At 40.3% G+C, this 19,846-nt stretch overlaps 9 protein-coding genes and 2 pseudogenes across 13 annotated transcripts; 8 read left to right on the forward strand and 3 right to left on the reverse strand.

The window, feature by feature from the left end:
* Positions 1–304: 304 nt before the first annotated feature.
* AT4G20645 (cysteine-rich receptor-like kinase) lies at positions 305–1,640 on the forward strand. The gene is made up of 2 exons (NM_001341450.1): positions 305–824; positions 1,067–1,640. The coding sequence occupies exons 1-2, from the start codon at positions 456–458 to the stop codon at positions 1,508–1,510; spliced, it is 813 nt and encodes a 270-aa protein (NP_001328923.1). The 5' UTR covers positions 305–455; the 3' UTR covers positions 1,511–1,640.
* Positions 1,641–1,933: 293 nt separating this feature from the next.
* On the forward strand, positions 1,934–2,937 carry AT4G20650 (receptor-like kinase). Its single transcript, NM_001341451.1, has one exon. The coding sequence runs from the start codon at positions 1,993–1,995 to the stop codon at positions 2,845–2,847; it is 855 nt and encodes a 284-aa protein (NP_001320014.1). The 5' UTR covers positions 1,934–1,992; the 3' UTR covers positions 2,848–2,937.
* Positions 2,938–3,756: 819 nt separating this feature from the next.
* AT4G20670 (cysteine-rich repeat secretory-like protein) lies at positions 3,757–4,797 on the forward strand (the record flags this gene model as incomplete). Its single annotated transcript, NM_118185.3, has 2 exons — positions 3,757–4,083; positions 4,324–4,797. The coding sequence occupies 2 exons, from the start codon at positions 3,757–3,759 to the stop codon at positions 4,795–4,797; spliced, it is 801 nt and encodes a 266-aa protein (NP_193799.3).
* A 1,292-nt stretch (positions 4,798–6,089) lies between these two features.
* Positions 6,090–7,697, forward strand: AT4G20680 (cysteine-rich repeat secretory protein, putative (DUF26)). Its single transcript, NM_118186.2, has 2 exons — positions 6,090–6,544; positions 7,004–7,697. Exons 1-2 carry the CDS (start codon positions 6,203–6,205, stop codon positions 7,481–7,483), a joined length of 822 nt encoding a protein of 273 aa, NP_193800.1. The 5' UTR covers positions 6,090–6,202; the 3' UTR covers positions 7,484–7,697.
* Positions 7,698–8,417: 720 nt separating this feature from the next.
* On the reverse strand, positions 8,418–9,200 carry AT4G20690 (uncharacterized protein; the record flags this gene model as incomplete). Its single annotated transcript, NM_118187.1, has 2 exons — positions 8,418–8,636; positions 9,003–9,200. 2 exons carry the CDS (start codon positions 9,198–9,200, stop codon positions 8,418–8,420), a joined length of 417 nt encoding a protein of 138 aa, NP_193801.1.
* On the forward strand, positions 9,019–11,584 carry AT4G20700 (RNA-binding; reverse transcriptase, putative (DUF1204); the record flags this gene model as incomplete). Of its 2 annotated transcripts, none has more annotated exons than NM_001341452.1 (3): positions 9,019–9,826; positions 9,907–10,460; positions 10,533–11,387. In NM_001341452.1, the coding sequence occupies 2 exons, from the start codon at positions 9,921–9,923 to the stop codon at positions 11,229–11,231; spliced, it is 1,239 nt and encodes a 412-aa protein (NP_001329281.1). In that variant the 3' UTR covers positions 11,232–11,387. The 2 variants fall into 2 exon arrangements, with proteins under 2 accessions (NP_001329281.1, NP_193802.1); NM_118188.2 differs by having other exon boundaries at positions 9,446–9,513; positions 9,630–9,826; positions 9,907–11,584.
* Positions 11,585–11,764: 180 nt separating this feature from the next.
* Positions 11,765–12,900, reverse strand: AT4G20703 (uncharacterized protein; the record flags this gene model as incomplete). Its single annotated transcript, NM_001341453.1, has 3 exons — positions 11,765–12,096; positions 12,231–12,463; positions 12,875–12,900. The coding sequence occupies 3 exons, from the start codon at positions 12,898–12,900 to the stop codon at positions 12,029–12,031; spliced, it is 327 nt and encodes a 108-aa protein (NP_001329282.1). The 3' UTR covers positions 11,765–12,028.
* Positions 12,100–13,165, forward strand: AT4G20710 (annotated as a pseudogene). The gene is made up of 2 exons: positions 12,100–12,468; positions 12,711–13,165.
* A 471-nt stretch (positions 13,166–13,636) lies between these two features.
* AT4G20707 (receptor-like kinase) lies at positions 13,637–14,535 on the forward strand (the record flags this gene model as incomplete). The annotated part of the gene is made up of 2 exons (NM_001341454.1): positions 13,637–13,988; positions 14,072–14,535. The coding sequence occupies 2 exons, from the start codon at positions 13,637–13,639 to the stop codon at positions 14,488–14,490; spliced, it is 771 nt and encodes a 256-aa protein (NP_001329283.1). The 3' UTR covers positions 14,491–14,535.
* Positions 14,536–14,552: 17 nt separating this feature from the next.
* On the reverse strand, positions 14,553–15,346 carry AT4G20715 (annotated as a pseudogene; the record flags this gene model as incomplete). Its single annotated transcript has 4 exons — positions 14,553–14,696; positions 14,785–14,901; positions 14,952–15,087; positions 15,183–15,346.
* Positions 15,347–16,368: 1,022 nt separating this feature from the next.
* On the forward strand, positions 16,369–19,429 carry AT4G20720 (dentin sialophosphoprotein-like protein). Of its 2 annotated transcripts, NM_118190.3 has the most exons (3): positions 16,369–16,911; positions 17,032–18,719; positions 18,843–19,429. In NM_118190.3, exons 1-3 carry the CDS (start codon positions 16,585–16,587, stop codon positions 19,015–19,017), a joined length of 2,190 nt encoding a protein of 729 aa, NP_567615.1. In that variant the 5' UTR covers positions 16,369–16,584; the 3' UTR covers positions 19,018–19,429. The 2 variants fall into 2 exon arrangements, with proteins under 2 accessions (NP_567615.1, NP_001329219.1); NM_001341455.1 differs by having other exon boundaries at positions 16,369–18,719.
* The last annotated feature ends 417 nt before the right edge of the window (positions 19,430–19,846 follow it).

A 19,846-nucleotide genomic window follows, 5' to 3' on the forward strand; every position in this document is an offset into this window, starting at 1 on the left:
TACTTTTTCTTAATTTATGTGCGAAACTTAAAACATCAAACTTACAGAGAGAGTAATATATAACATGATATGAGATGAAACTGTACGGTGTCGTTGCATAATTACATAAACTAGTTATAAACTCACACACTGCCTTCATTTCAGGTCGAGACAGAACTTATTGTGTGATTTAAATCAGACAAACCTTCGAACTTTGACTTTTTCATCGCCTCCTGTCCCTTCGCCGCAAAATACTAGTCTAAACGCTCAACTCCTCTCTCCTGTCTTATAAACTTTTTTTTTTAGAAAATGAGATGATCAATCGAATTTTGTTGTGTGTGACCTCAAACTGACAACTTCCAGTAATTGTAATATTACCAATTTTTTTTATCAAAAAGATGAACTTCACTTTAGAGCAATAGCAATCCCTCGAGTCTCCCCTATATAAAGATTCCAACTCCTTAACGATTCATCTAATGAAAAAACACACACACCAAAAATATCAGATATCTCAAACAATGTCTTCAGTTTTTGGATCTGTCCATATCTTGGCCATGATAGCCATACAACTCCTCCTTACACACAGTGTTTCATCTCTGAACCTTACCAATGCGTATCTGCACCACAAATGCAGCAACACTCAAGGAAAATATAAGCAGGGGAGCGCGTTCGAGAAAAATCTCAACTTAGTCCTCAGTACCATCACCTCGATTGGAAATTTTCGTGACGGTTTCCGCTACACCGAAGAAGGTGAGGATCCCAATAACGTCTTTGTCATGTTCCAGTGTCGCGGCGACTCCTACTGGTCCAAGTGCCCCCCTTGCATTAGCACCGCCGTCTCTGGGGTAATTGTGACTTCAATATTATAAATTAGCAGTCATATAGTTACATGTAAAAATTACGATGAGCACACACGTCGGTTAATTTTTTCTGTCAAATCTTAAATATGTGGGCAATGATCCTGATACTTTATATAAATGATTGAATTGAGACAAAACTGATAGACATTAAAGGCTAGTTAAAAAATACTGATTAAACAATGCAATATTGTTCTTGATATATATATGTACGTATATGTATGTGACAGCTTCGTAGGAGATGTCCAAGAAATAAGGGAGCAATAATATGGTATGACCAATGTCTTTTAAAGATATCTTCAGTTGCCTCCTTCAATAAGATAGATTATGAGAACGATTTCTATTTGTCCAACCCAAACAACATGAGTGATCGGGGGTTGTTCAACAAGGAGACGTCGGCTCTCCTGGAGAAGCTGGCATATAAAGCCTCCGATAGAAACAACTTGGATGGTAAACAATTGGTGTTGTACGCAGCAGGGGAGAAGAGAATTGGGACAAAGAAGGTGTATGCAATGGTGCAGTGTACGAAAGACTTAATATTTACAAAGTGCTTTGAGTGTTTGGAAGGGATTTTGAGGAAGTTTCCACAGTGTTGTGACGGTAAACGAGGAGGGAGAGTTTTCGGTACGAGCTGTAACTTTAGGTATGAGTTATATCCTTTTCTTAGAAACTAACAGCAACAACAGTACAATGAGAGCTCCATATTAAATGAAAGGGTTCTAGAGATAAACAGTCTTATAATATACACTGTGTTGCATTTTAGTACGTGAACTTGAGCGAATAAATGTACTTTCCTCTTTGTGATTTTTGTTTTTTTTTTGTGAACTTGAGTTATTAAGAGGAAATCTTCAAGTAAAGAATTTATCTAATAGTATATACATCCCACATAGAATACCAAATAGCTCAGCTCATACAAACTCTCTCATAATGAGAGAAAAAAATCCTGAAATAAGGGTAAGAAAAACTCTTATGCCTCAAGGTTTTAGTAAATCTCATAATTTTGGCCGAACCACAAAAAGAGACGTGCGAAACAAAATAGTAGAAAATTGATTTCCCGAATCGACAAACATGGACTAAACTATATGTATGATACATAACTGGTCGTACTTACAATGATGATACTTGGTTTCACGAAGACGAGGGAGCCTGGAGATGAATGATGGTGATAAGGCCATGTGTCATCACCAAAAGGAGGGTTGCTCCTGAAGTTTTCGCCGGAGCGGCCAGGAAGTCGATCGAGGTATGCTCACCTTCTGGGTTTGATTCCAATTTTTTCTTTGAATTGCATTCGCTTGACACGCTCTTTGTCCAGGCGATCGCCGAATGGGATCGTTTGACTTATTTGTACGAGCGTTGTGTTCGGAGCCTTTCCGTAGAGGCTACTAACGCGAAAGATGCCCATGAGGCTTTGGCCGTTGAAAAGGAAAAAGTAGCTCAGGCGCTGGCCGACCTGGCAAGGTCTCAAGACGACGCCAAGGAGATGAAGAGGAAATATGACGAGTTAGCTGGTCGCGCTCTTTCGGAGATGAAGAGGCTTCGAGAACGTCGACTTGAATATGCTGAATTTGTCCGGAGATCGGCCCTTGATAAGATGGCGGAGCTCGTTCAGAAGCGATTGGATCGTATTAAAGCTCATATTGACGATACGAAGGCGGCAGAACCAAAGTTTCTTGAATTCAACCAAGTATCTGGGAATATCAAGACTCTCGAGGCGTTGGTCGAAGGTGGCGAAGTGGAGATGAAGTCGGATGACACGATGTTAAGATTGGTAGCGGATACAGAGGAATTGGAGGCCGAGGTGAAAGCTTTTGGTATCACCGATCTTATGGACGGCGACTTCGATGTTCGTACTTTATTTGCCGAGCTGAGTCCTGATAATCGTAATTCCGTTCCACCGCCGACTAAAGGGGAAGATCTCGCGGATGGACGAGGTGAGTGCGAAGGCCAAGCTGGTGAAAGAATCGTTGGTCAAACTGAAGTTCGAGACGAGATCGCGGATGCTAGAGACTGATATTCCAGGAGGCTAAGCCAAAGGGAAGAAGCGGAGCTCAGATGCCTAAAGAGATCCCAATATGGCAAAACAAAAAATATTCTAAAAACTGAATAATCAACGAATTTTATATTATGTGACCAAAAAATGAAAACAGAAACTATGTAACAATCATCAAATACAGTGTTTTCAGCATTTATTTTTTTCTAAATTTTCCAGCAACATACAAACATAACGTTACTACTAGACATAAAAATACTCCCTCTGTTCCAAGTTATTTGATGGTTTGGATTTTTTTATTTGTTCCATAAGATTGATGTTTTGTAAAAATTAAATATGATTATTAATCTTGTTTGTTGCCAATAGTGAAAGGAGAGAGGTAATAGTAATATTATTAAACTATTAAAATAGTAATTAAAATTAAATAGAAAAGTTACTTTTTCTTAATTTATGTGCGAAACTTAAAACATCAAACTTACAGAGAGAGTAATATATAACATGATATGAGATGAAACTGTACGGTGTCGTTGCATAATTACATAAACTAGTTATAAACTCACACACTGCCTTCATTTCAGGTCGAGACAGAACTTATTGTGTGATTTAAATCAGACAAACCTTCGAACTTTGACTTTTTCATCGCCTCCTGTCCCTTCGCCGCAAAATACTAGTCTAAACGCTCAACTCCTCTCTCCTGTCTTATAAACTTTTTTTTTTAGAAAATGAGATGATCAATCGAATTTTGTTGTGTGTGACCTCAAACTGACAACTTCCAGTAATTGTAATATTACCAATTTTTTTATAAAAAAGATGAACTTCACTTTAGAGCAATAGCAATCCCTCGAGTCTCCCCTATATAAAGATTCCAACTCCTTAACGATTCATCTAATGAAAAAACACACACACCAAAAATATCAGATATCTCAAACAATGTCTTCAGTTTTTGGATCTGTCCATATCTTGGCCATGATAGCCATACAACTCCTCCTTACACACAGTGTTTCATCTCTGAACCTTACCAATGCGTATCTGCACCACAAATGCAGCAACACTCAAGGAAAATATAAGCAGGGGAGCGCGTTCGAGAAAAATCTCAACTTAGTCCTCAGTACCATCACCTCGATTGGAAATTTTCGTGACGGTTTCCGCTACACCGAAGAAGGTGAGGATCCCAATAACGTCTTTGTCATGTTCCAGTGTCGCGGCGACTCCTACTGGTCCAAGTGCCCCCCTTGCATTAGCACCGCCGTCTCTGGGGTAATTGTGACTTCAATATTATAAATTAGCAGTCATATAGTTACATGTAAAAATTACGATGAGCACACACGTCGGTTAATTTTTTTTGTCAAATCTTAAATATGTGGGCAATGATCCTGATACTTTATATAAATGATTGAATTGAGACAAAACTGATAGACATTAAAGGCTAGTTAAAAACTACTGATTAAACAATGCAATATTGTTCTTGATATATATGTACGTATATGTATGTGACAGCTTCGTAGGAGATGTCCAAGAAATAAGGGAGCAATAATATGGTATGACCAATGTCTTTTAAAGATATCTTCAGTTGCCTCCTTCAATAAGATAGATTATGAGAACGATTTCTATTTGTCCAACCCAAACAACATGAGTGATCGGGGGTTGTTCAACAAGGAGACGTCGGCTCTCCTGGAGAAGCTGGCATATAAAGCCTCCGATAGAAACAACTTGGATGGTAAACAATTGGTGTTGTACGCAGCAGGGGAGAAGAGAATTGGGACAAAGAAGGTGTATGCAATGGTGCAGTGTACGAAAGACTTAATATTTACAAAGTGCTTTGAGTGTTTGGAAGGGATTTTGAGGAAGTTTCCACAGTGTTGTGACGGTAAACGAGGAGGGAGAGTTTTCGGTACGAGCTGTAACTTTAGGTATGAGTTATATCCTTTTCTTAGAAACTACAGCAACAGTACAATGAGAGCTCCATATTAAATGAAAGGGTTCTAGAGATAAACAGTCTTATAATATACACTGTGTTGCATTTTAGTACGTGAACTTGAGCGAATAAATGTACTTTCCTCTTTGTGATTTTTGTTTTTTTTTTGTGAACTTGAGTTATTAAGAGGAAATCTTCAAGTAAAGAATTTATCTAATAGTATATACATCCCACATAGAATACCAAATAGCTCAGCTCATACAAACTCTCTCATAATGAGAGAAAAAAATCCTGAAATAAGGGTAAGAAAAACTCTTATGCCTCAAGGTTTTAGTAAATCTCATAATTTTGGCCGAACCACAAAAAGAGACGTGCGAAACAAAATAGTAGAAAATTGATTTCCCGAATCGACAAACATGGACTAAACTATATGTATGATACATAACTGGTCGTACTTACAATGATGATACTTGGTTTCACGAAGACGAGGGAGCCTGGAGATGAATGATGGTGATAAGGCCATGTGGCATCATGTCTTGTGCCGGAGTCGATGTATGTAGAAGTCGGAAGAAATAGTAAATTCACATTTATCAGCTTCATGATAACTTCATTTGCCAACAATTTTTAGTATATGCTAACATTAATACGCTTGGATGTATATATTCATCATTTGTTTACAAAAAAATAAAAATCCACAAGACATAAATTAGTGTTTGATAGAAACCAAATAGTAAATAATTACAATATTCTTAGTCACTTAGAAATCTATGTAATATGCCTAAATTAATCTTTTACTCTCTTCTCGTAGCATTATACTTTTTATTTTATTTTAGACTCTGAGATGAAAGACAATGCTATTACAGTGTCGAAATCACATTATCTTGAATAGTCTAATTCTTTTGAATGCAACCATGCTCTACGTGAAGTAGAGTTACAATATCTTTGGATTAAAAAATATGAGCTAATTGCAATGGAAATGAGATAACTACAATTGAAAATTAACCTTCTTTCACAGGGACACTACGCATGAAAGTTAAAACATCTTAGCCCAAAATCCCCAGAGCCAAAATTCTATTGCTCCTGTACAAAACCAGCGGTGCACTACAAGTTTGGTATGATTCTATTTTCTCAGAGTTTTAACTTAGTAAAGTATTTGAACTTTGACTTTTTCATATGCTCTCCACATCCCTCGCCGAAAATACCAAACTCCTCTCTCTTGGTTGTTACAGACGAAAAACAAAATCTTCTCCAAACTAAAATGATCAAATCCAGTTTTGTATAAGGTAACCAAAAAGGAATTGAATACCGTCTTGAAAAACTAGTGACCAAAATATTGAAGCCAATCAGCTAAAATTCTTCCTAGTCTCCTGTATATATAAACATCACACCTTAACGCTTCATTTATACTAAAAAACAAAAAACACCCGACTCTTGAAAAAAATAAGCAAAACAAAATACAATATGTACCCTTCATGTTCTCTTTTACAACGTCTCGTTTGGTTCCCTTTCTTAGCCTTGGTGGCCACACAACTCCTATTTATACGCAATGTTTCGTCCCTGAACCTGACCAATGAGTATCTGCATCACAAATGTCTCGTTAGTGAAGGGAAATATAAACCAGGAAGCAAGTACGAGTATATCCTTAACGATCACATCCGTTTTCTCGCAGCCGGAAATTTTCGCTCAGGTTCCATGCACATGACAAGTGGTCTAAAACCCAATGCTGTAACCATCCTCTACCAGTGCCGCGGTGACTCCTATAATTCTAAGTGCCGCTCTTGCTATGCTGCCGGCATCTCCGGGGTAACATTACTTACTCTCTTCATATCATATTAAATGTTATTTTAGCCAAAACAAATTGTTTTAAATAAGAAATATTATGTTCTGTGATTATTTGTATACAACAATTTATGTTTGATTCAAGATTTTCTTGTGCCCAACAGCCCTCAAGGCTTTTAAGTCTGTCCATCGCGACCAATTCAATGACCCTAGCGTACAATTTATCAAATTAGGTAAATAGGAAGGGTAATGAATGGTATTGTTTTTTTATGTCTAACAGATTCTTCATTCACATTTTCAACTTATGAAAGCCTATTTTCTAATACAGATTCATGAATTAGTTAGAAAGCACAAACGCACAATGATTGTTTCTTATATATTTATATTTATTTAATAATATTTTAGCTATTATTTCATAATTTAATGTATTAATTATTTTAACACGTCAAAACATGAATTAATTATGTAAAATGTAAATGACAGCTTCGTAGGCGATGTCCGAGAAACAAAGGTGGGATAATATGGTTCGATCAGTGTTTTGTTGAGATTACTTCAATCAGTGTCATCGACTTCAACATCTCAAAGATCAATTACGAGAACAATTTCCCCTTACACAACCCGAACAGGGTAAGTGGCGATATAAAGTCATTCAACAATGAGACAATGGCTCTCCTCAAAGAGTTGGCGTTGAAAGCAAATAATAAAGACAACATGGACAATGGCAAGATGGCACTGTACGCATCAGGGGAGAAGAGGGTCGGGACAAAGAAGGTGTACGCAATGGTTCAGTGTATGAGAGATCTAGTTAAGCCTAAGATGTGTAAGGAGTGTTTGGAAAGCATTATAAAGGAGTTTCCCGAGTGTTGCGACGGTAAACAAGGAGGGAGGATTTTGGGTACGAGCTGTGATTTTAGGTATGAACTTTACCCTTTTCTAAGGACTTCAGATTCAAAAACTGTTTGATGACGATGCACAACACATTCTCTTGACACCTTACTTATTTTACTTCAGTTCCGGTTTTTTGAGCTTTTTACTAGTTTTTATTTATATTGTTTATTCTTGGATTTCCCTTTGTGCTGGTTTAGATCACATGTGCCTATGACTAAGATCCCAAGCTGTGTTTTTCCTCACTCTTTATTTGGTTATTAATTACAGTTGTTGGCTATGAATAAGAAGCTCTATTATTCTTGACATCTTAAATTTGTTAACATAGAACTCCGTTTTCTAATTTATTGTTGGCGACTAAATAGCGTCACGTGTAGTTAATTTAGACGAATATTTCCGCGTCATTGCTTAATCTGAGTCATGATCCTACAATTTCCAAGTCATTCAACGGGTAAAACTACTCCCTGATTGACAAGATAATTTTGTGATTATCCGTAGCTCTATCAAACCTGTAATTAAGATAATGCAAACTTCTAACAAGCAAGAAATATTTAACCGATCATAAAGATTATGTACTGGATATAAGCGTCAGTTATGGTGAATATATATTCAGCATAAATAATTTTTCATCACCCATATTATGTCGTTCAAGAAGATTCATGATGTATTTCCGTTGTGTTACGTTTATCCTATTGAAAAAATCTGTGATGTCAAATGTATTTGGATCAACGAATCCTCGTAGCGTTAGAAAGTTTCCACTCTATCGCAATGCATGGGTTTTAGCTAATTTCCATGGAACATTTTCTTTTTTAAAGGAAGTCTACGTTACTATACGTATGAAAGTTAAAACAGCTTCACAAATCACAAGATCCCAACACCCAAAATCATCCTGCTCCTTGCACAAAACCGGCCAGTGCGTATCCTATGATTATGTTTTCTAAAAGTTTTAATTTAGTAAAAGGCGTTGAACTTTGATTTTTTCATCTGCCCTCCCCATCCCTCGCCGAAAATTCTAAAATCCTCTCTCATTTCTGTTACAGCTGTTGATGCACGAATCACACAAGTACGAAAATGGGATCTCTAGGGAAGGAAGAAGAATCTTTCTATTAATGACGAGCCCGCGACTTAGGCGAATTGGACGGATTACAAAGGATGATTTCTTCAACAAGCATAAATAGAGTAAGAACGAGCCGATTGTAGATGAAAGACGAGCTTGAGGCCGGAAGACGATCTTGATATCCGAGGAAGAATAGAGTTTATTCGTTTTATAGCTGAACCTTGTAAAAGGCTGCCTACGTACCCTTAGAAAGGGATCAAGCCACACGTAGTTCATATCGCGATAAACGAGCTAGGCCATTACTGGAGGAAGGTCGTATGTCGAGTTAGGCAGTTTTAGGGATGATCCGGCGGATAAGTGACGAGTTGAATAGCTTCTTGAGACGTGCGAGTAGGTTAGTTACTTTGGGCGGGCAAGTCGGCGAGACACTTCGGACGGACGAGTAAACGAGCTACTCAAGATAGATGGGCAAACGAGGTACTTCGGACGGGTGAGCTGACGAGCTGCTTGAGACGGGCGATCTGATAAGCTGCTTGAGACGGGCCGGCTGGCGAGATACTTCGGACGGGTGAGCTGACGAGCTGCTTGAGACGGGCGGGCTGATGAGCTACTTGAGACGGACCGGCTGACGAGATGCTTCAGACGGGTGAGATGACGAGCTGGTTGAGACGGGCGATCTGACGAGTTGGTCTTTGTCTCTAAGTGTCCTCGCGGAATCCCCCCCCTTTGACAAGACATGCTATTCCGTATTTATAGCCTTCTGCGTGTAGGGCACTCCTCCAGGGTTTTGACGAGCCTACCCTCTTGACTTAACATTCTGCTTAGGCCTTTGACTTGGATTTGGGCCTTGGGCCAAGCAAGCCCAAATCTAACCCCTAACAGTTGCCCCCCAATCCTGATGCACTGTTGATGACGTGGATCAGGATTTCAAGTGTTCGACTCTTAACCGAAGGAAACGAAAGGTCGCGCATGGGGAAAACGCGATGTCCAGCTTTCTTTTGCATTTTTCGAGGCTCCAATATCTAGGCGTTGCATGGCCGTTGTGGCATAGGTGATCATTACAACGCTATTCCCATAGGCGTAATGAGCTTGTCTCGGGAATTGCTTATGCGTCTTCTATAAGTACTGTCCTCCTTTGATCGTTTCACCCTTCAATCGCTTTAGCAGAGGTACGAGTTCTTTCTCTCTTTTGTCTTGTTTTGATTCGTTATTTCTTTGGTTTCGATGTCGTTGGGTTCGAATTCTTCTCGGCTCGTCCCCGGTCGGACTCATACTGGCGCCCTGGGCGATTCGTCGACTCGATCGGCCAAGTGTGAAGACGACGGCTCGTCGTTCGTCTAGAGGTCGATCTCGTCAGAATTTAGGTACGCACTTCATCAAATGAGACTTCACTTCTATTACGATGCTGTGGCTTATCCGCCGTTGTCTTTTCCTTTGCTTATAGCGACTCGTTGGAAGATGGGAAGGATAAACCTAGACGCGATCCCCAACTACTCGAGGAAATACAAGGAGAAGAGAGCCGTTTCGGAGACTCCGCAGCCGTCTCTTTCCGAGGGACAACAGATTGCAGAAGCTACAAGGAGAAGCCTCTTGGATCAGGTCGGTCGTCGTGTGTTTGAGCCGGGATGTTCGAATCCTACTGGAATGGCTTCTGAGAAGACGCGAGAAGAGGTTGAGGTTGTCGTCCCTTCCGAGATGCGAGGCGATGGTCAGGTTGCAAGGAGGGAGCTCGTACTTGGTCTTCAGAATTCGTCTGGCACGTTTGGTGCAAGGAGGGTTGCTCCTGAAGTGGGTCGTGCGGATGCTTCTAAACGACCGCGGGTAAGCGACCATAGATGGGGCTTTCGTTACGACGATATGGCTGCTCCCTTTACTTCTAATTCTGTCGCTTGTGCTGAGCTTCTTCGTGAAATTGGTCGTGGCTCGGGTATTCCTTCGATGCCCTTAGACTTGAAGGAGGAGAAAGTTTTCGCCGGAGCGGCCAGGAAGTCGATCGAGGTATGCTCACCTTCTGGGTTTGATTCCAATTTTTTCTTTGAATTGCATTCGCTTGACACGCTCTTTGTCCAGGCGATCGCCGAATGGGATCGTTTGACTTATTTGTACGAGCGTTGTGTTCGGAGCCTTTCCGTAGACGCTACTAACGCGAAAGATGCCCATGAGGCTTTGGCCGTTGAAAAGGAAAAAGTAGCTCAGGCGCTGGCCGACCTGGCAAGGTCTCAAGACGACGCCAAGGAGATGAAGAGGAAATATGACGAGTTAGCTGGTCGCGCTCTTTCGGAGATGAAGAGGCTTCGAGAACGTCGACTTGAATATGCTGAATTTGTCCGGAGATCGGCCCTTGATAAGATGGCGGAGCTCGTTCAGAAGCGATTGGATCGTATTAAAGCTCATATTGACGATACGAAGGCGGCAGAACCAAAGTTTCTTGAATTCAACCAAGTATCTGGGAATATCAAGACTCTCGAGGCGTTGGTCGAAGGTGGCGAAGTGGAGATGAAGTCGGATGACATGATGTTAAGATTGGTAGCGGATGCAGAGGAATTGGAGGCCGAGGTGAAAGCTTTTGGTATCACCGATCTTATGGACGGCGACTTCGATGTTCGTACTTTATTTGCCGAGCTGAGTCCTGATAATCGTAATTCCGTTCCACCGCCGACTGAAGGGGAAGATCTCGCGGATGGACGAGGTGAGTGCGAAGGCCAAGCTGGTGAAAGAATCGTTGGTCAAACTGAAGTTCGAGACGAGATCGCGGATGCTAGAGACTGATATTCCAGGAGGCTAAGCCAAAGGGAAGAAGCGGAGCTCAGATGCCTAAAGAGATCCCAATATGGCAAAACAAAAAATATTCTAAAAACTGAATAATCAACGAATTTTATATTATGTGACCAAAAAATGAAAACAGAAACTATGTAACAATCATCAAATACAGTGTTTTCAGCATTTATTTTTTTCTAAATTTTCCAGCAACATACAAACATAACGTTACTACTAGACATAAAAATACTCCCTCTGTTCCAAGTTATTTGATGGTTTGGATTTTTTTATTTGTTCCATAAGATTGATGTTTTGTAAAAATTAAATATGATTATTAATCTTGTTTGTTGCCAATAGTGAAAGGAGAGAGGTAATAGTAATATTATTAAACTATTAAAATAGTAATTAAAATTAAATAGAAAAGTTACTTTTTCTTAATTTATGTGCGAAACTTAAAACATCAAACTTACAGAGAGAGTAATATATAACATGATATGAGATGAAACTGTACGGTGTCGTTGCATAATTACATAAACTAGTTATAAACTCACACACTGCCTTCATTTCAGGTCGAGACAGAACTTATTGTGTGATTTAAATCAGACAAACCTTCGAACTTTGACTTTTTCATCGCCTCCTGTCCCTTCGCCGCAAAATACTAGTCTAAACGCTCAACTCCTCTCTCCTGTCTTATAAACTTTTTTTTTTAGAAAATGAGATGATCAATCGAATTTTGTTGTGTGTGACCTCAAACTGACAACTTCCAGTAATTGTAATATTACCAATTTTTTTTATCAAAAAGATGAACTTCACTTTAGAGCAATAGCAATCCCTCGAGTCTCCCCTATATAAAGATTCCAACTCCTTAACGATTCATCTAATGAAAAAACACACACACCAAAAATATCAGATATCTCAAACAATGTCTTCAGTTTTTGGATCTGTCCATATCTTGGCCATGATAGCCATACAACTCCTCCTTACACACAGTGTTTCATCTCTGAACCTTACCAATGCGTATCTGCACCACAAATGCAGCAACACTCAAGGAAAATATAAGCAGGGGAGCGCGTTCGAGAAAAATCTCAACTAAGTCCTCAGTACCATCACCTCGATTGGAAATTTTCGTGACGGTTTCCGCTACACCGAAGAAGGTGAGGATCCCAATAACGTCTTTGTCATGTTCCAGTGTCGCGGCGACTCCTACTGGTCCAAGTGCCCCCCTTGCATTAGCACCGCCGTCTCTGGGGTAATTGTGACTTCAATATTATAAATTAGCAGTCATATAGTTACATGTAAAAATTACGATGAGCACACACGTCGGTTAATTTTTTCTGTCAAATCTTAAATATGTGGGCAATGATCCTGATACTTTATATAAATGATTGAATTGAGACAAAACTGATAGACATTAAAGGCTAGTTAAAAAATACTGATTAAACAATGCAATATTGTTCTTGATATATATATGTACGTATATGTATGTGACAGCTTCGTAGGAGATGTCCAAGAAATAAGGGAGCAATAATATGGTATGACCAATGTCTTTTAAAGATATCTTCAGTTGCCTCCTTCAATAAGATAGATTATGAGAACGATTTCTATTTGTCCAACCCAAACAACATGAGTGATCGGGGGTTGTTCAACAAGGAGACGTCGGCTCTCCTGGAGAAGCTGGCATATAAAGCCTCCGATAGAAACAACTTGGATGGTAAACAATTGGTGTTGTACGCAGCAGGGGAGAAGAGAATTGGGACAAAGAAGGTGTATGCAATGGTGCAGTGTACGAAAGACTTAATATTTACAAAGTGCTTTGAGTGTTTGGAAGGGATTTTGAGGAAGTTTCCACAGTGTTGTGACGGTAAACGAGGAGGGAGAGTTTTCGGTACGAGCTGTAACTTTAGGTATGAGTTATATCCTTTTCTTAGAAACTAACAGCAACAACAGTACAATGAGAGCTCCATATTAAATGAAAGGGTTCTAGAGATAAACAGTCTTATAATATACACTGTGTTGCATTTTAGTACGTGAACTTGAGCGAATAAATGTACTTTCCTCTTTGTGATTTTTGTTTTTTTTTTGTGAACTTGAGTTATTAAGAGGAAATCTTCAAGTAAAGAATTTATCTAATAGTATATACATCCCACATAGAATACCAAATAGCTCAGCTCATACAAACTCTCTCATAATGAGAGAAAAAAATCCTGAAATAAGGGTAAGAAAAACTCTTATGCCTCAAGGTTTTAGTAAATCTCATAATTTTGGCCGAACCACAAAAAGAGACGTGCGAAACAAAATAGTAGAAAATTGATTTCCCGAATCGACAAACATGGACTAAACTATATGTATGATACATAACTGGTCGTACTTACAATGATGATACTTGGTTTCACGAAGACGAGGGAGCCTGGAGATGAATGATGGTGATAAGGCCATGTGTCATCACCAAAAGGAGGGTTGCTCCTGAAGTTTTCGCCGGAGCGGCCAGGAAGTCGATCGAGGTATGCTCACCTTCTGGGTTTGATTCCAATTTTTTCTTTGAATTGCATTCGCTTGACACGCTCTTTGTCCAGGCGATCGCCGAATGGGATCGTTTGACTTATTTGTACGAGCGTTGTGTTCGGAGCCTTTCCGTAGAGGCTACTAACGCGAAAGATGCCCATGAGGCTTTGGCCGTTGAAAAGGAAAAAGTAGCTCAGGCGCTGGCCGACCTGGCAAGGTCTCAAGACGACGCCAAGGAGATGAAGAGGAAATATGACGAATTAGCTGGTCGCGCTCTTTCGGAGATGAAGAGGCTTCGAGAACGTCGACTTGAATATGCTCAATTTGTCCGGAGATCGGCCCTTGATAAGATGGCGAGCTCGTTCAGAAGCGATTGGATCGTATTAAAGCTCATATTGACGATACGAAGGCGGCAGAACCAAAGTTTTTTGAATTCAACCAAGTATCTGGGAATATCAAGACTCTCGAGGCGTTGGTCGAAGGTGGCGAAGTGGAGATGAAGTCGGATGACACGATGTTAAGATTGGTAGCGGATGCAGAGGAATTGGAGGCCGAGGTGAAAGCTTTTGGTATCACCGATCTTATGGACGGCGACTTCGATGTTCGTACTTTATTTGCCGAGCTGAGTCCTGATAATCGTAATTCCGTTCCACCGCCGACTGAAGGGGAAGATCTCGCGGATGGACGAGGTGAGTGCGAAGGCCAAGCTGGTGAAAGAATCGTTGGTCAAACTGAAGTTCGAGACGAGATCGCGGATGCTAGAGACTGATATTCCAGGAGGCTAACTAGGAGAGAAAGGAAGAGCTGATCGCCTTCTTGAAATCGAGGTCGTCATCTTTTGCTTGGTCTACGAAAGATATGACAGGAATCGCTCCGGAGGTAACCTGTCATAAGCTCCGGAGGTAACCTGTCATAAGCATCCGCACGACCCACTTCAGGAGCAACCCTCCTTGCACCAAACGTGCTCCGGGCGATCTCCGGAGCCACACAAGGCAAATACTTCCGCGACTGACTCAGTTGTTGAAAGTGTCTTTTTCGCGGTGATCTCGGTGTTCCAGCTAACCACTGGGTCGAGGTCAAATTCAACATGATCCTCATGAAGTAATCGCGCATTAACTTCAGCCTCTGTATACTGCGGCTGCTTGTTATAAGCATCCTCCAGGTCGATGAGTGGGTCGAACTGAGCTAATAAGTGAGCGGGCGATCTCCGTAGCCACACAAGGCAAATACTTCCGCGACTGACTCAGTTGTTGAAAGGGTCTTTTTCGCGGTGATCTCGGTGTTCCAGCTAACCACTGGGTCGAGGTCAAATTCAACATGATCCTGATGAAGTAATCGCGCATTAACTTCAGCCTGTATACTGCGGCTGCGTGTTATAAGCATCCTCCAGGTCGATGAGTGGGTCGAACTGAGCTAAGAAATCCACCGGATCTTCAGGAGCTGCGAGATGTCCACCGGAACCTTCCCGATAGCTCATCAAGCAACGTCGGAATCTCGATCCGGTTAGATCGACTAGACTGAGCTTCGTTACTTGGATTCCCGGTTAACCGAGAGTTTCGGCGAACTAATGACACTTCGCTCCCGGAGGAAGAAGAGGACGGAGAGACAAGAACAACCTTACCCATTGCCGGAAAAATCGATAAAGAATCGAGAGTACAAAATAATTCGCAGAGGAGAGAGCGAGAGCTACCTTAGATTCTTCTTGCAAGCGGCGGAAAATGATTTCCCGAGGGTTTAATCTAATATAAATAGAGTCGAATGGGCGGCAAACCTACGAGGTCATCATTAAACCCACGAGACGCTTCGGTTCCTGAGCTTCACGCGCGCGTACAGACGCGGCGATTTGACACGTGTCAGATACGTTCGAAATACGAATCGATTCGGAAATCTAATGATTAATTCACGCTTTCCAAGATTTAAATCGAAATTCAATTTCTAAGTTCGGAAATTTCGAATTAAGCAACTCGGATTCTCCGAACTGGGGGGGGACTAATTGTTGGTGCAGGAATTAGCACCTCCGACAATACCAATTTAAACCAAGGAATAACGTGAATAAAATCGAGAATTCGATTGAACCGGGGAATCCCGGCTAGCCCGTTAATGGGCCTAAGTCATGAGCTCGCCAGAAGATTTGGGTCGACAATCGAGATCCTCATAGGCGGCTTCTCAGGTCGTGTAAAGGAAAACTTCCATTTAAGAAAGGAGGATCTCATGAAGAATGGAAGTAATGAAGATTTAGACCTAGGATAATTAGAATATCATATTTTGATACGTTCAACCCATTGTATAAATAGGGGGGGTCAAACTCCCCAAGGACCCATCTTGAACCAAGAAGAGACTACAATTATAGAGCAAACCCTAGCTTTTATTTCAAGCAACTTTGTTCTTTCCCTTTGATTATTTGCGAGCTAAGAGAGGAGTGAATTTGTCTAAATCCCTTAGTACAAATTCATTGTTTGATTACAGAATCAACAGTAGAGACGGGCTCTATAAGCATGTGAGATGTGCTATTTTCCCAAAATGATAGATGTTCAAGGTGTGTTTTTTTATTTGTACAATGAGATTAATAAATCATTTATTTTTAGTCAAGAAGCATCGAAGCAAGAGAACGAACCATTTGAAAGACTCATAAACCAAATTGAGTCAAAGGAATTTCAAAGAAGTAGTTTGGTATGGACGGATCTGGTAAACCGGTTTCGGTACGATTGTCTGGTTATTTTTGGTTTAAAATTGATTGGGTATGTTGCAGAAGCTTTGCCTCAGATGGCAGGTCTCTCCAAATTGATCATCCTTCGATATTATTATTGATACAGAGGAGGAAGACTCAGAATCTTCATCCTCAAACCCTAGATTCCTTAACGAAATGGCGATGGAGATCTCGGTAGATCTGATAAACCAACTCAAGGTCTCGCTTCGAAAGGAGGCCAAGCTCACCTCCGTCGACGATTGCTCGGACTCATCCTTCCCCAGCCTTCCCACATCCGAGGAGGCTATCGCAGAACTTGATGCTTCAGCTCCCTACCTTCGTTGCCGAAACTGCAAAGGAAAACTTTTACGAGGAATCGAGTCTCTGATCTGTGTCTTCTGTGGAAATCAGCAACGCACGAGTGATAATCCTCCTGATCCCATCAAATTTACTTCCACTTCTGCTTACAAATGGTTTCTCACCTCTCTTAATCTCGATGGATCGGTAAAAGTCGATACCTTTCTCACTAATTTGTAATTACTTGTTTTCCTAGCTGATTGTGTATTAGTCAGATGTAGAATGTGGTGTGTTGTGTCTTCAAAAAAACGAACTTTTCATCTGTAGGAGATGGTAGAGCCACTAAAGGAAACGGATGGGTCAAGCAGAGGAGCTACTAAGGCACCGCCTTCAAAAGGAATTGCTTTGTCTAAGTTTCTTGATTTGGAAATACAATGGTCTGCATTAGAGGAGAAGTCTGATGATGGACAATCAGTACAGAAGAAAAACCCTCTGAATCTAGGCGGGATTAATCTTGATGATTATTTCGTTGAGCGGAGAGGAGATCTTTCCAAAGTGGAGCAGGCAGAGAGTAAACCTGTGGAGGATGATGATTTTAAGGATCCACGTAGTCTTAGCTTATTCGATAGTGTAAAGAGTCAGGGAGTTGTTGGATCGCAACAGCATGATAATGTTGGTTTGTTTGATAAAAAAGATGCACCTAAGAGTGTTGTTTCTTCTGGGGAACATGAGAATCTTAGTTTGTTTGCTGGACGAGATGCGCAGGAAAGTGTTTCTTTCGCAGCGCAGGGAAACTTTGGGTTCTTTGAGGAGAAAGATGCTCGGAACTCTTTTAAAGAGGATGAAAACCTTAGTTTGTTTGAGGGTAAAGAAGATGCTCAGAGAACTAGTTCTTCTAAAGTGGATGAAAGTTTTGGTTTCTTTGAGGGTAAAGATGCTCAGAGAACTAGTTCTTCTAAAGACGATGAGAGTTTTGGTATGTTTGAAGGTAAAAAAGATGCTCAGAGAAATAGTTCTTCTAAAGAGGATGAGAGTTTTGGTATGTTTGAAGGTAAAGAAGATGCTCAGAGAAATAGTTCTTCTAAAGAGAATGAAAATTTTGGTTTCTTTGAGGGTGCACCATTATCAAATGCTGACCTTAAGTCTTTTGATGACAAGATTGTTGCTGCTTCTTCTGATTGGGACTCTGACTTTCAATCTGCTGATCAAAATCTTTCTCAGAAAAAGATTGATGGTGACCCATTTGTAAGTTCTCCAGTTGATTTGGCTGCTCATATGGATTCTGTCTTTGGTTCCGGAAAAGATTTACTCTATGCACAACCGGCAGATTCTTCAACTGCTTATGTTTCAAAAGCTGGCGATTGGTTGCAAGATGATTTATTTGGTAATGTCACTGGTGAGGCCCAAACCAACGACTCAGCCGTCCATGACAAGAATGAGGGACAGATTGTCGGTGGCAATGGAAATTCATCCATGGATATTGATTGGATCGGAGATGATCTATGGCAAACCAATGAAAAAAAATCCATTGAGAAGACCCCTACAGATGTTAATGATGATGATGACGATGACTGGAATGATTTTGCAAGCTCGGCTAACTCCAAGACTCCTAATAATCCACTTTCTCAAACCATGGAAAGTTCCCAATTTGAGATTTTTTATGGACATGCGCAAGATAAGAACGGTGTTAAAGAACAGAGCGTGGATGAGAAGCAGAATACTGATACAAGCGTGATGTCTGACATAGGCAAATGTCAAGAAGATGATCTCTTTGGGACTTGGGATAGTTTCACATCCTCAACCATTCTGCAGACATCTCTGCAGCCTCCCACCATTCATGCGAATCCCTCTGGTGAAAAAAATCCGGAAATGAACTTGTTTGGGGAAAATAACAATAACAGAGACCTTGATTTTGATAGCATCTCACGTTCTGATTTCTTTTCTGAAAGTAGTGGCGGCAAAACCAACTCAGAGGAAGTCAAAGTCATACCTTCTGGAACCTCAACCTTAGACAGGTTTCTTATTTTCTAGTCGATTCCTTATTCTCTAAACTCTCTAAATAACCTTCATTTCATGCTTACAAGGAGCTTTAGTAACATGTTCCGGATTTTTTTTGTGTTTTTCGCTTTTGATTTCAGACCGAGTGATCCTGATGGTAGTAAAGATCAAACAGTTGATCTTGTTGTAGGCACAACGACAACAGTTCCCAAGTCAAAGAGTGATGTTGCGGAGGAGCTGATGTCACAGATGCATGATCTCTCATTTATGCTCGAGACCAAACTTTCAGTGCCTCCAATCTCCAAGACAGAGTAATATTATCACAGTGTACTCTCTATCTCTCTTGCGCTCTCTTGTTTTTCCTGGGGCTTGGAGATTGCTTGTTTTCATGTATATATATTTCATTTTCAATAACTTCAAGGATCCAATTTTACTTACTCTGTAACCCCAAGTGGTTGTTAGTCTAGTAGTATTGTTCATTGGGTTACATCCATTGATATTGGCCACATGTGGATACACACATAACAACTGAGACTTCAAGAACTTGTTCGGACTCTGAGTCAATCCAGAGTCTCTTGTGTTTTCCATTTTTTTGGATAACCAAGATGTTGGTTTTTGGTGATAGGTCCATAATCTCTTGTAGTCGTCACTAGTCATAACCAAAGCAAGTTAATTACCGATATTCGACCTTGTAACTTTGAGAACTCTTTTTTCTTTCTGAATGGCTAACATTAAATCAAAGAATGGACAGTTTTTGTTCTTCTAGAACATATATATTAAAAATTAAGTTAGGCTGTGTAATGTATGTATATAAGCATGACACACAACACAAGTGATTTGCTTGTTTTTGGGAAACCACTTAATTTGATTATTACAAGATTAGTAACTTATAAGCCACGCATTATATTATGTTTCTAAAACTAATTAGTTTCCCATCATTCTTTGTTTCTGATCCTCAAATCTCTTTTGTACGGTACCTCGAAAATTACAACCGTATAACTACTCATAATTAAGGTGGTAATCAATACTTATTTTTATTTACACAATTGCGCTAGCTTAGTAATATAAACCACCAAATGAATTAGTGTGATTTGTGACGAGTATTTGGTTCCAACTTTTCTAAACAACACTTGTTAATAAATAC

This window comes from Arabidopsis thaliana, chromosome 4 (assembly GCF_000001735.4).
Source record: "Arabidopsis thaliana chromosome 4, partial sequence".
NCBI classification, from domain to species: domain Eukaryota; kingdom Viridiplantae; phylum Streptophyta; class Magnoliopsida; order Brassicales; family Brassicaceae; genus Arabidopsis; species Arabidopsis thaliana.

Excerpts from the sequence above, each read along its gene's own strand:
- AT4G20645 (NM_001341450.1), top strand. The coding sequence starts at position 456 with ATGAAAAAACACACACACCAAAAATATCAGATATCTCAAACAATGTCT. Across the intron at positions 825-1,066 it reads TTAGCACCGCCGTCTCTGGG|CTTCGTAGGAGATGTCCAAG; the intron begins GTAATTGTGACT and ends TGTATGTGACAG.
- AT4G20650 (NM_001341451.1), top strand. The coding sequence starts at position 1,993 with ATGATGGTGATAAGGCCATGTGTCATCACCAAAAGGAGGGTTGCTCCT.
- AT4G20680 (NM_118186.2), top strand. The coding sequence starts at position 6,203 with ATGTACCCTTCATGTTCTCTTTTACAACGTCTCGTTTGGTTCCCTTTC. Across the intron at positions 6,545-7,003 it reads ATGCTGCCGGCATCTCCGGG|CTTCGTAGGCGATGTCCGAG; the intron begins GTAACATTACTT and ends TGTAAATGACAG.
- AT4G20720 (NM_118190.3), top strand. The coding sequence starts at position 16,585 with ATGGCGATGGAGATCTCGGTAGATCTGATAAACCAACTCAAGGTCTCG. Across the intron at positions 16,912-17,031 it reads CTCTTAATCTCGATGGATCG|GAGATGGTAGAGCCACTAAA; the intron begins GTAAAAGTCGAT and ends TTTCATCTGTAG. Across the intron at positions 18,720-18,842 it reads GGAACCTCAACCTTAGACAG|ACCGAGTGATCCTGATGGTA; the intron begins GTTTCTTATTTT and ends TTTTGATTTCAG.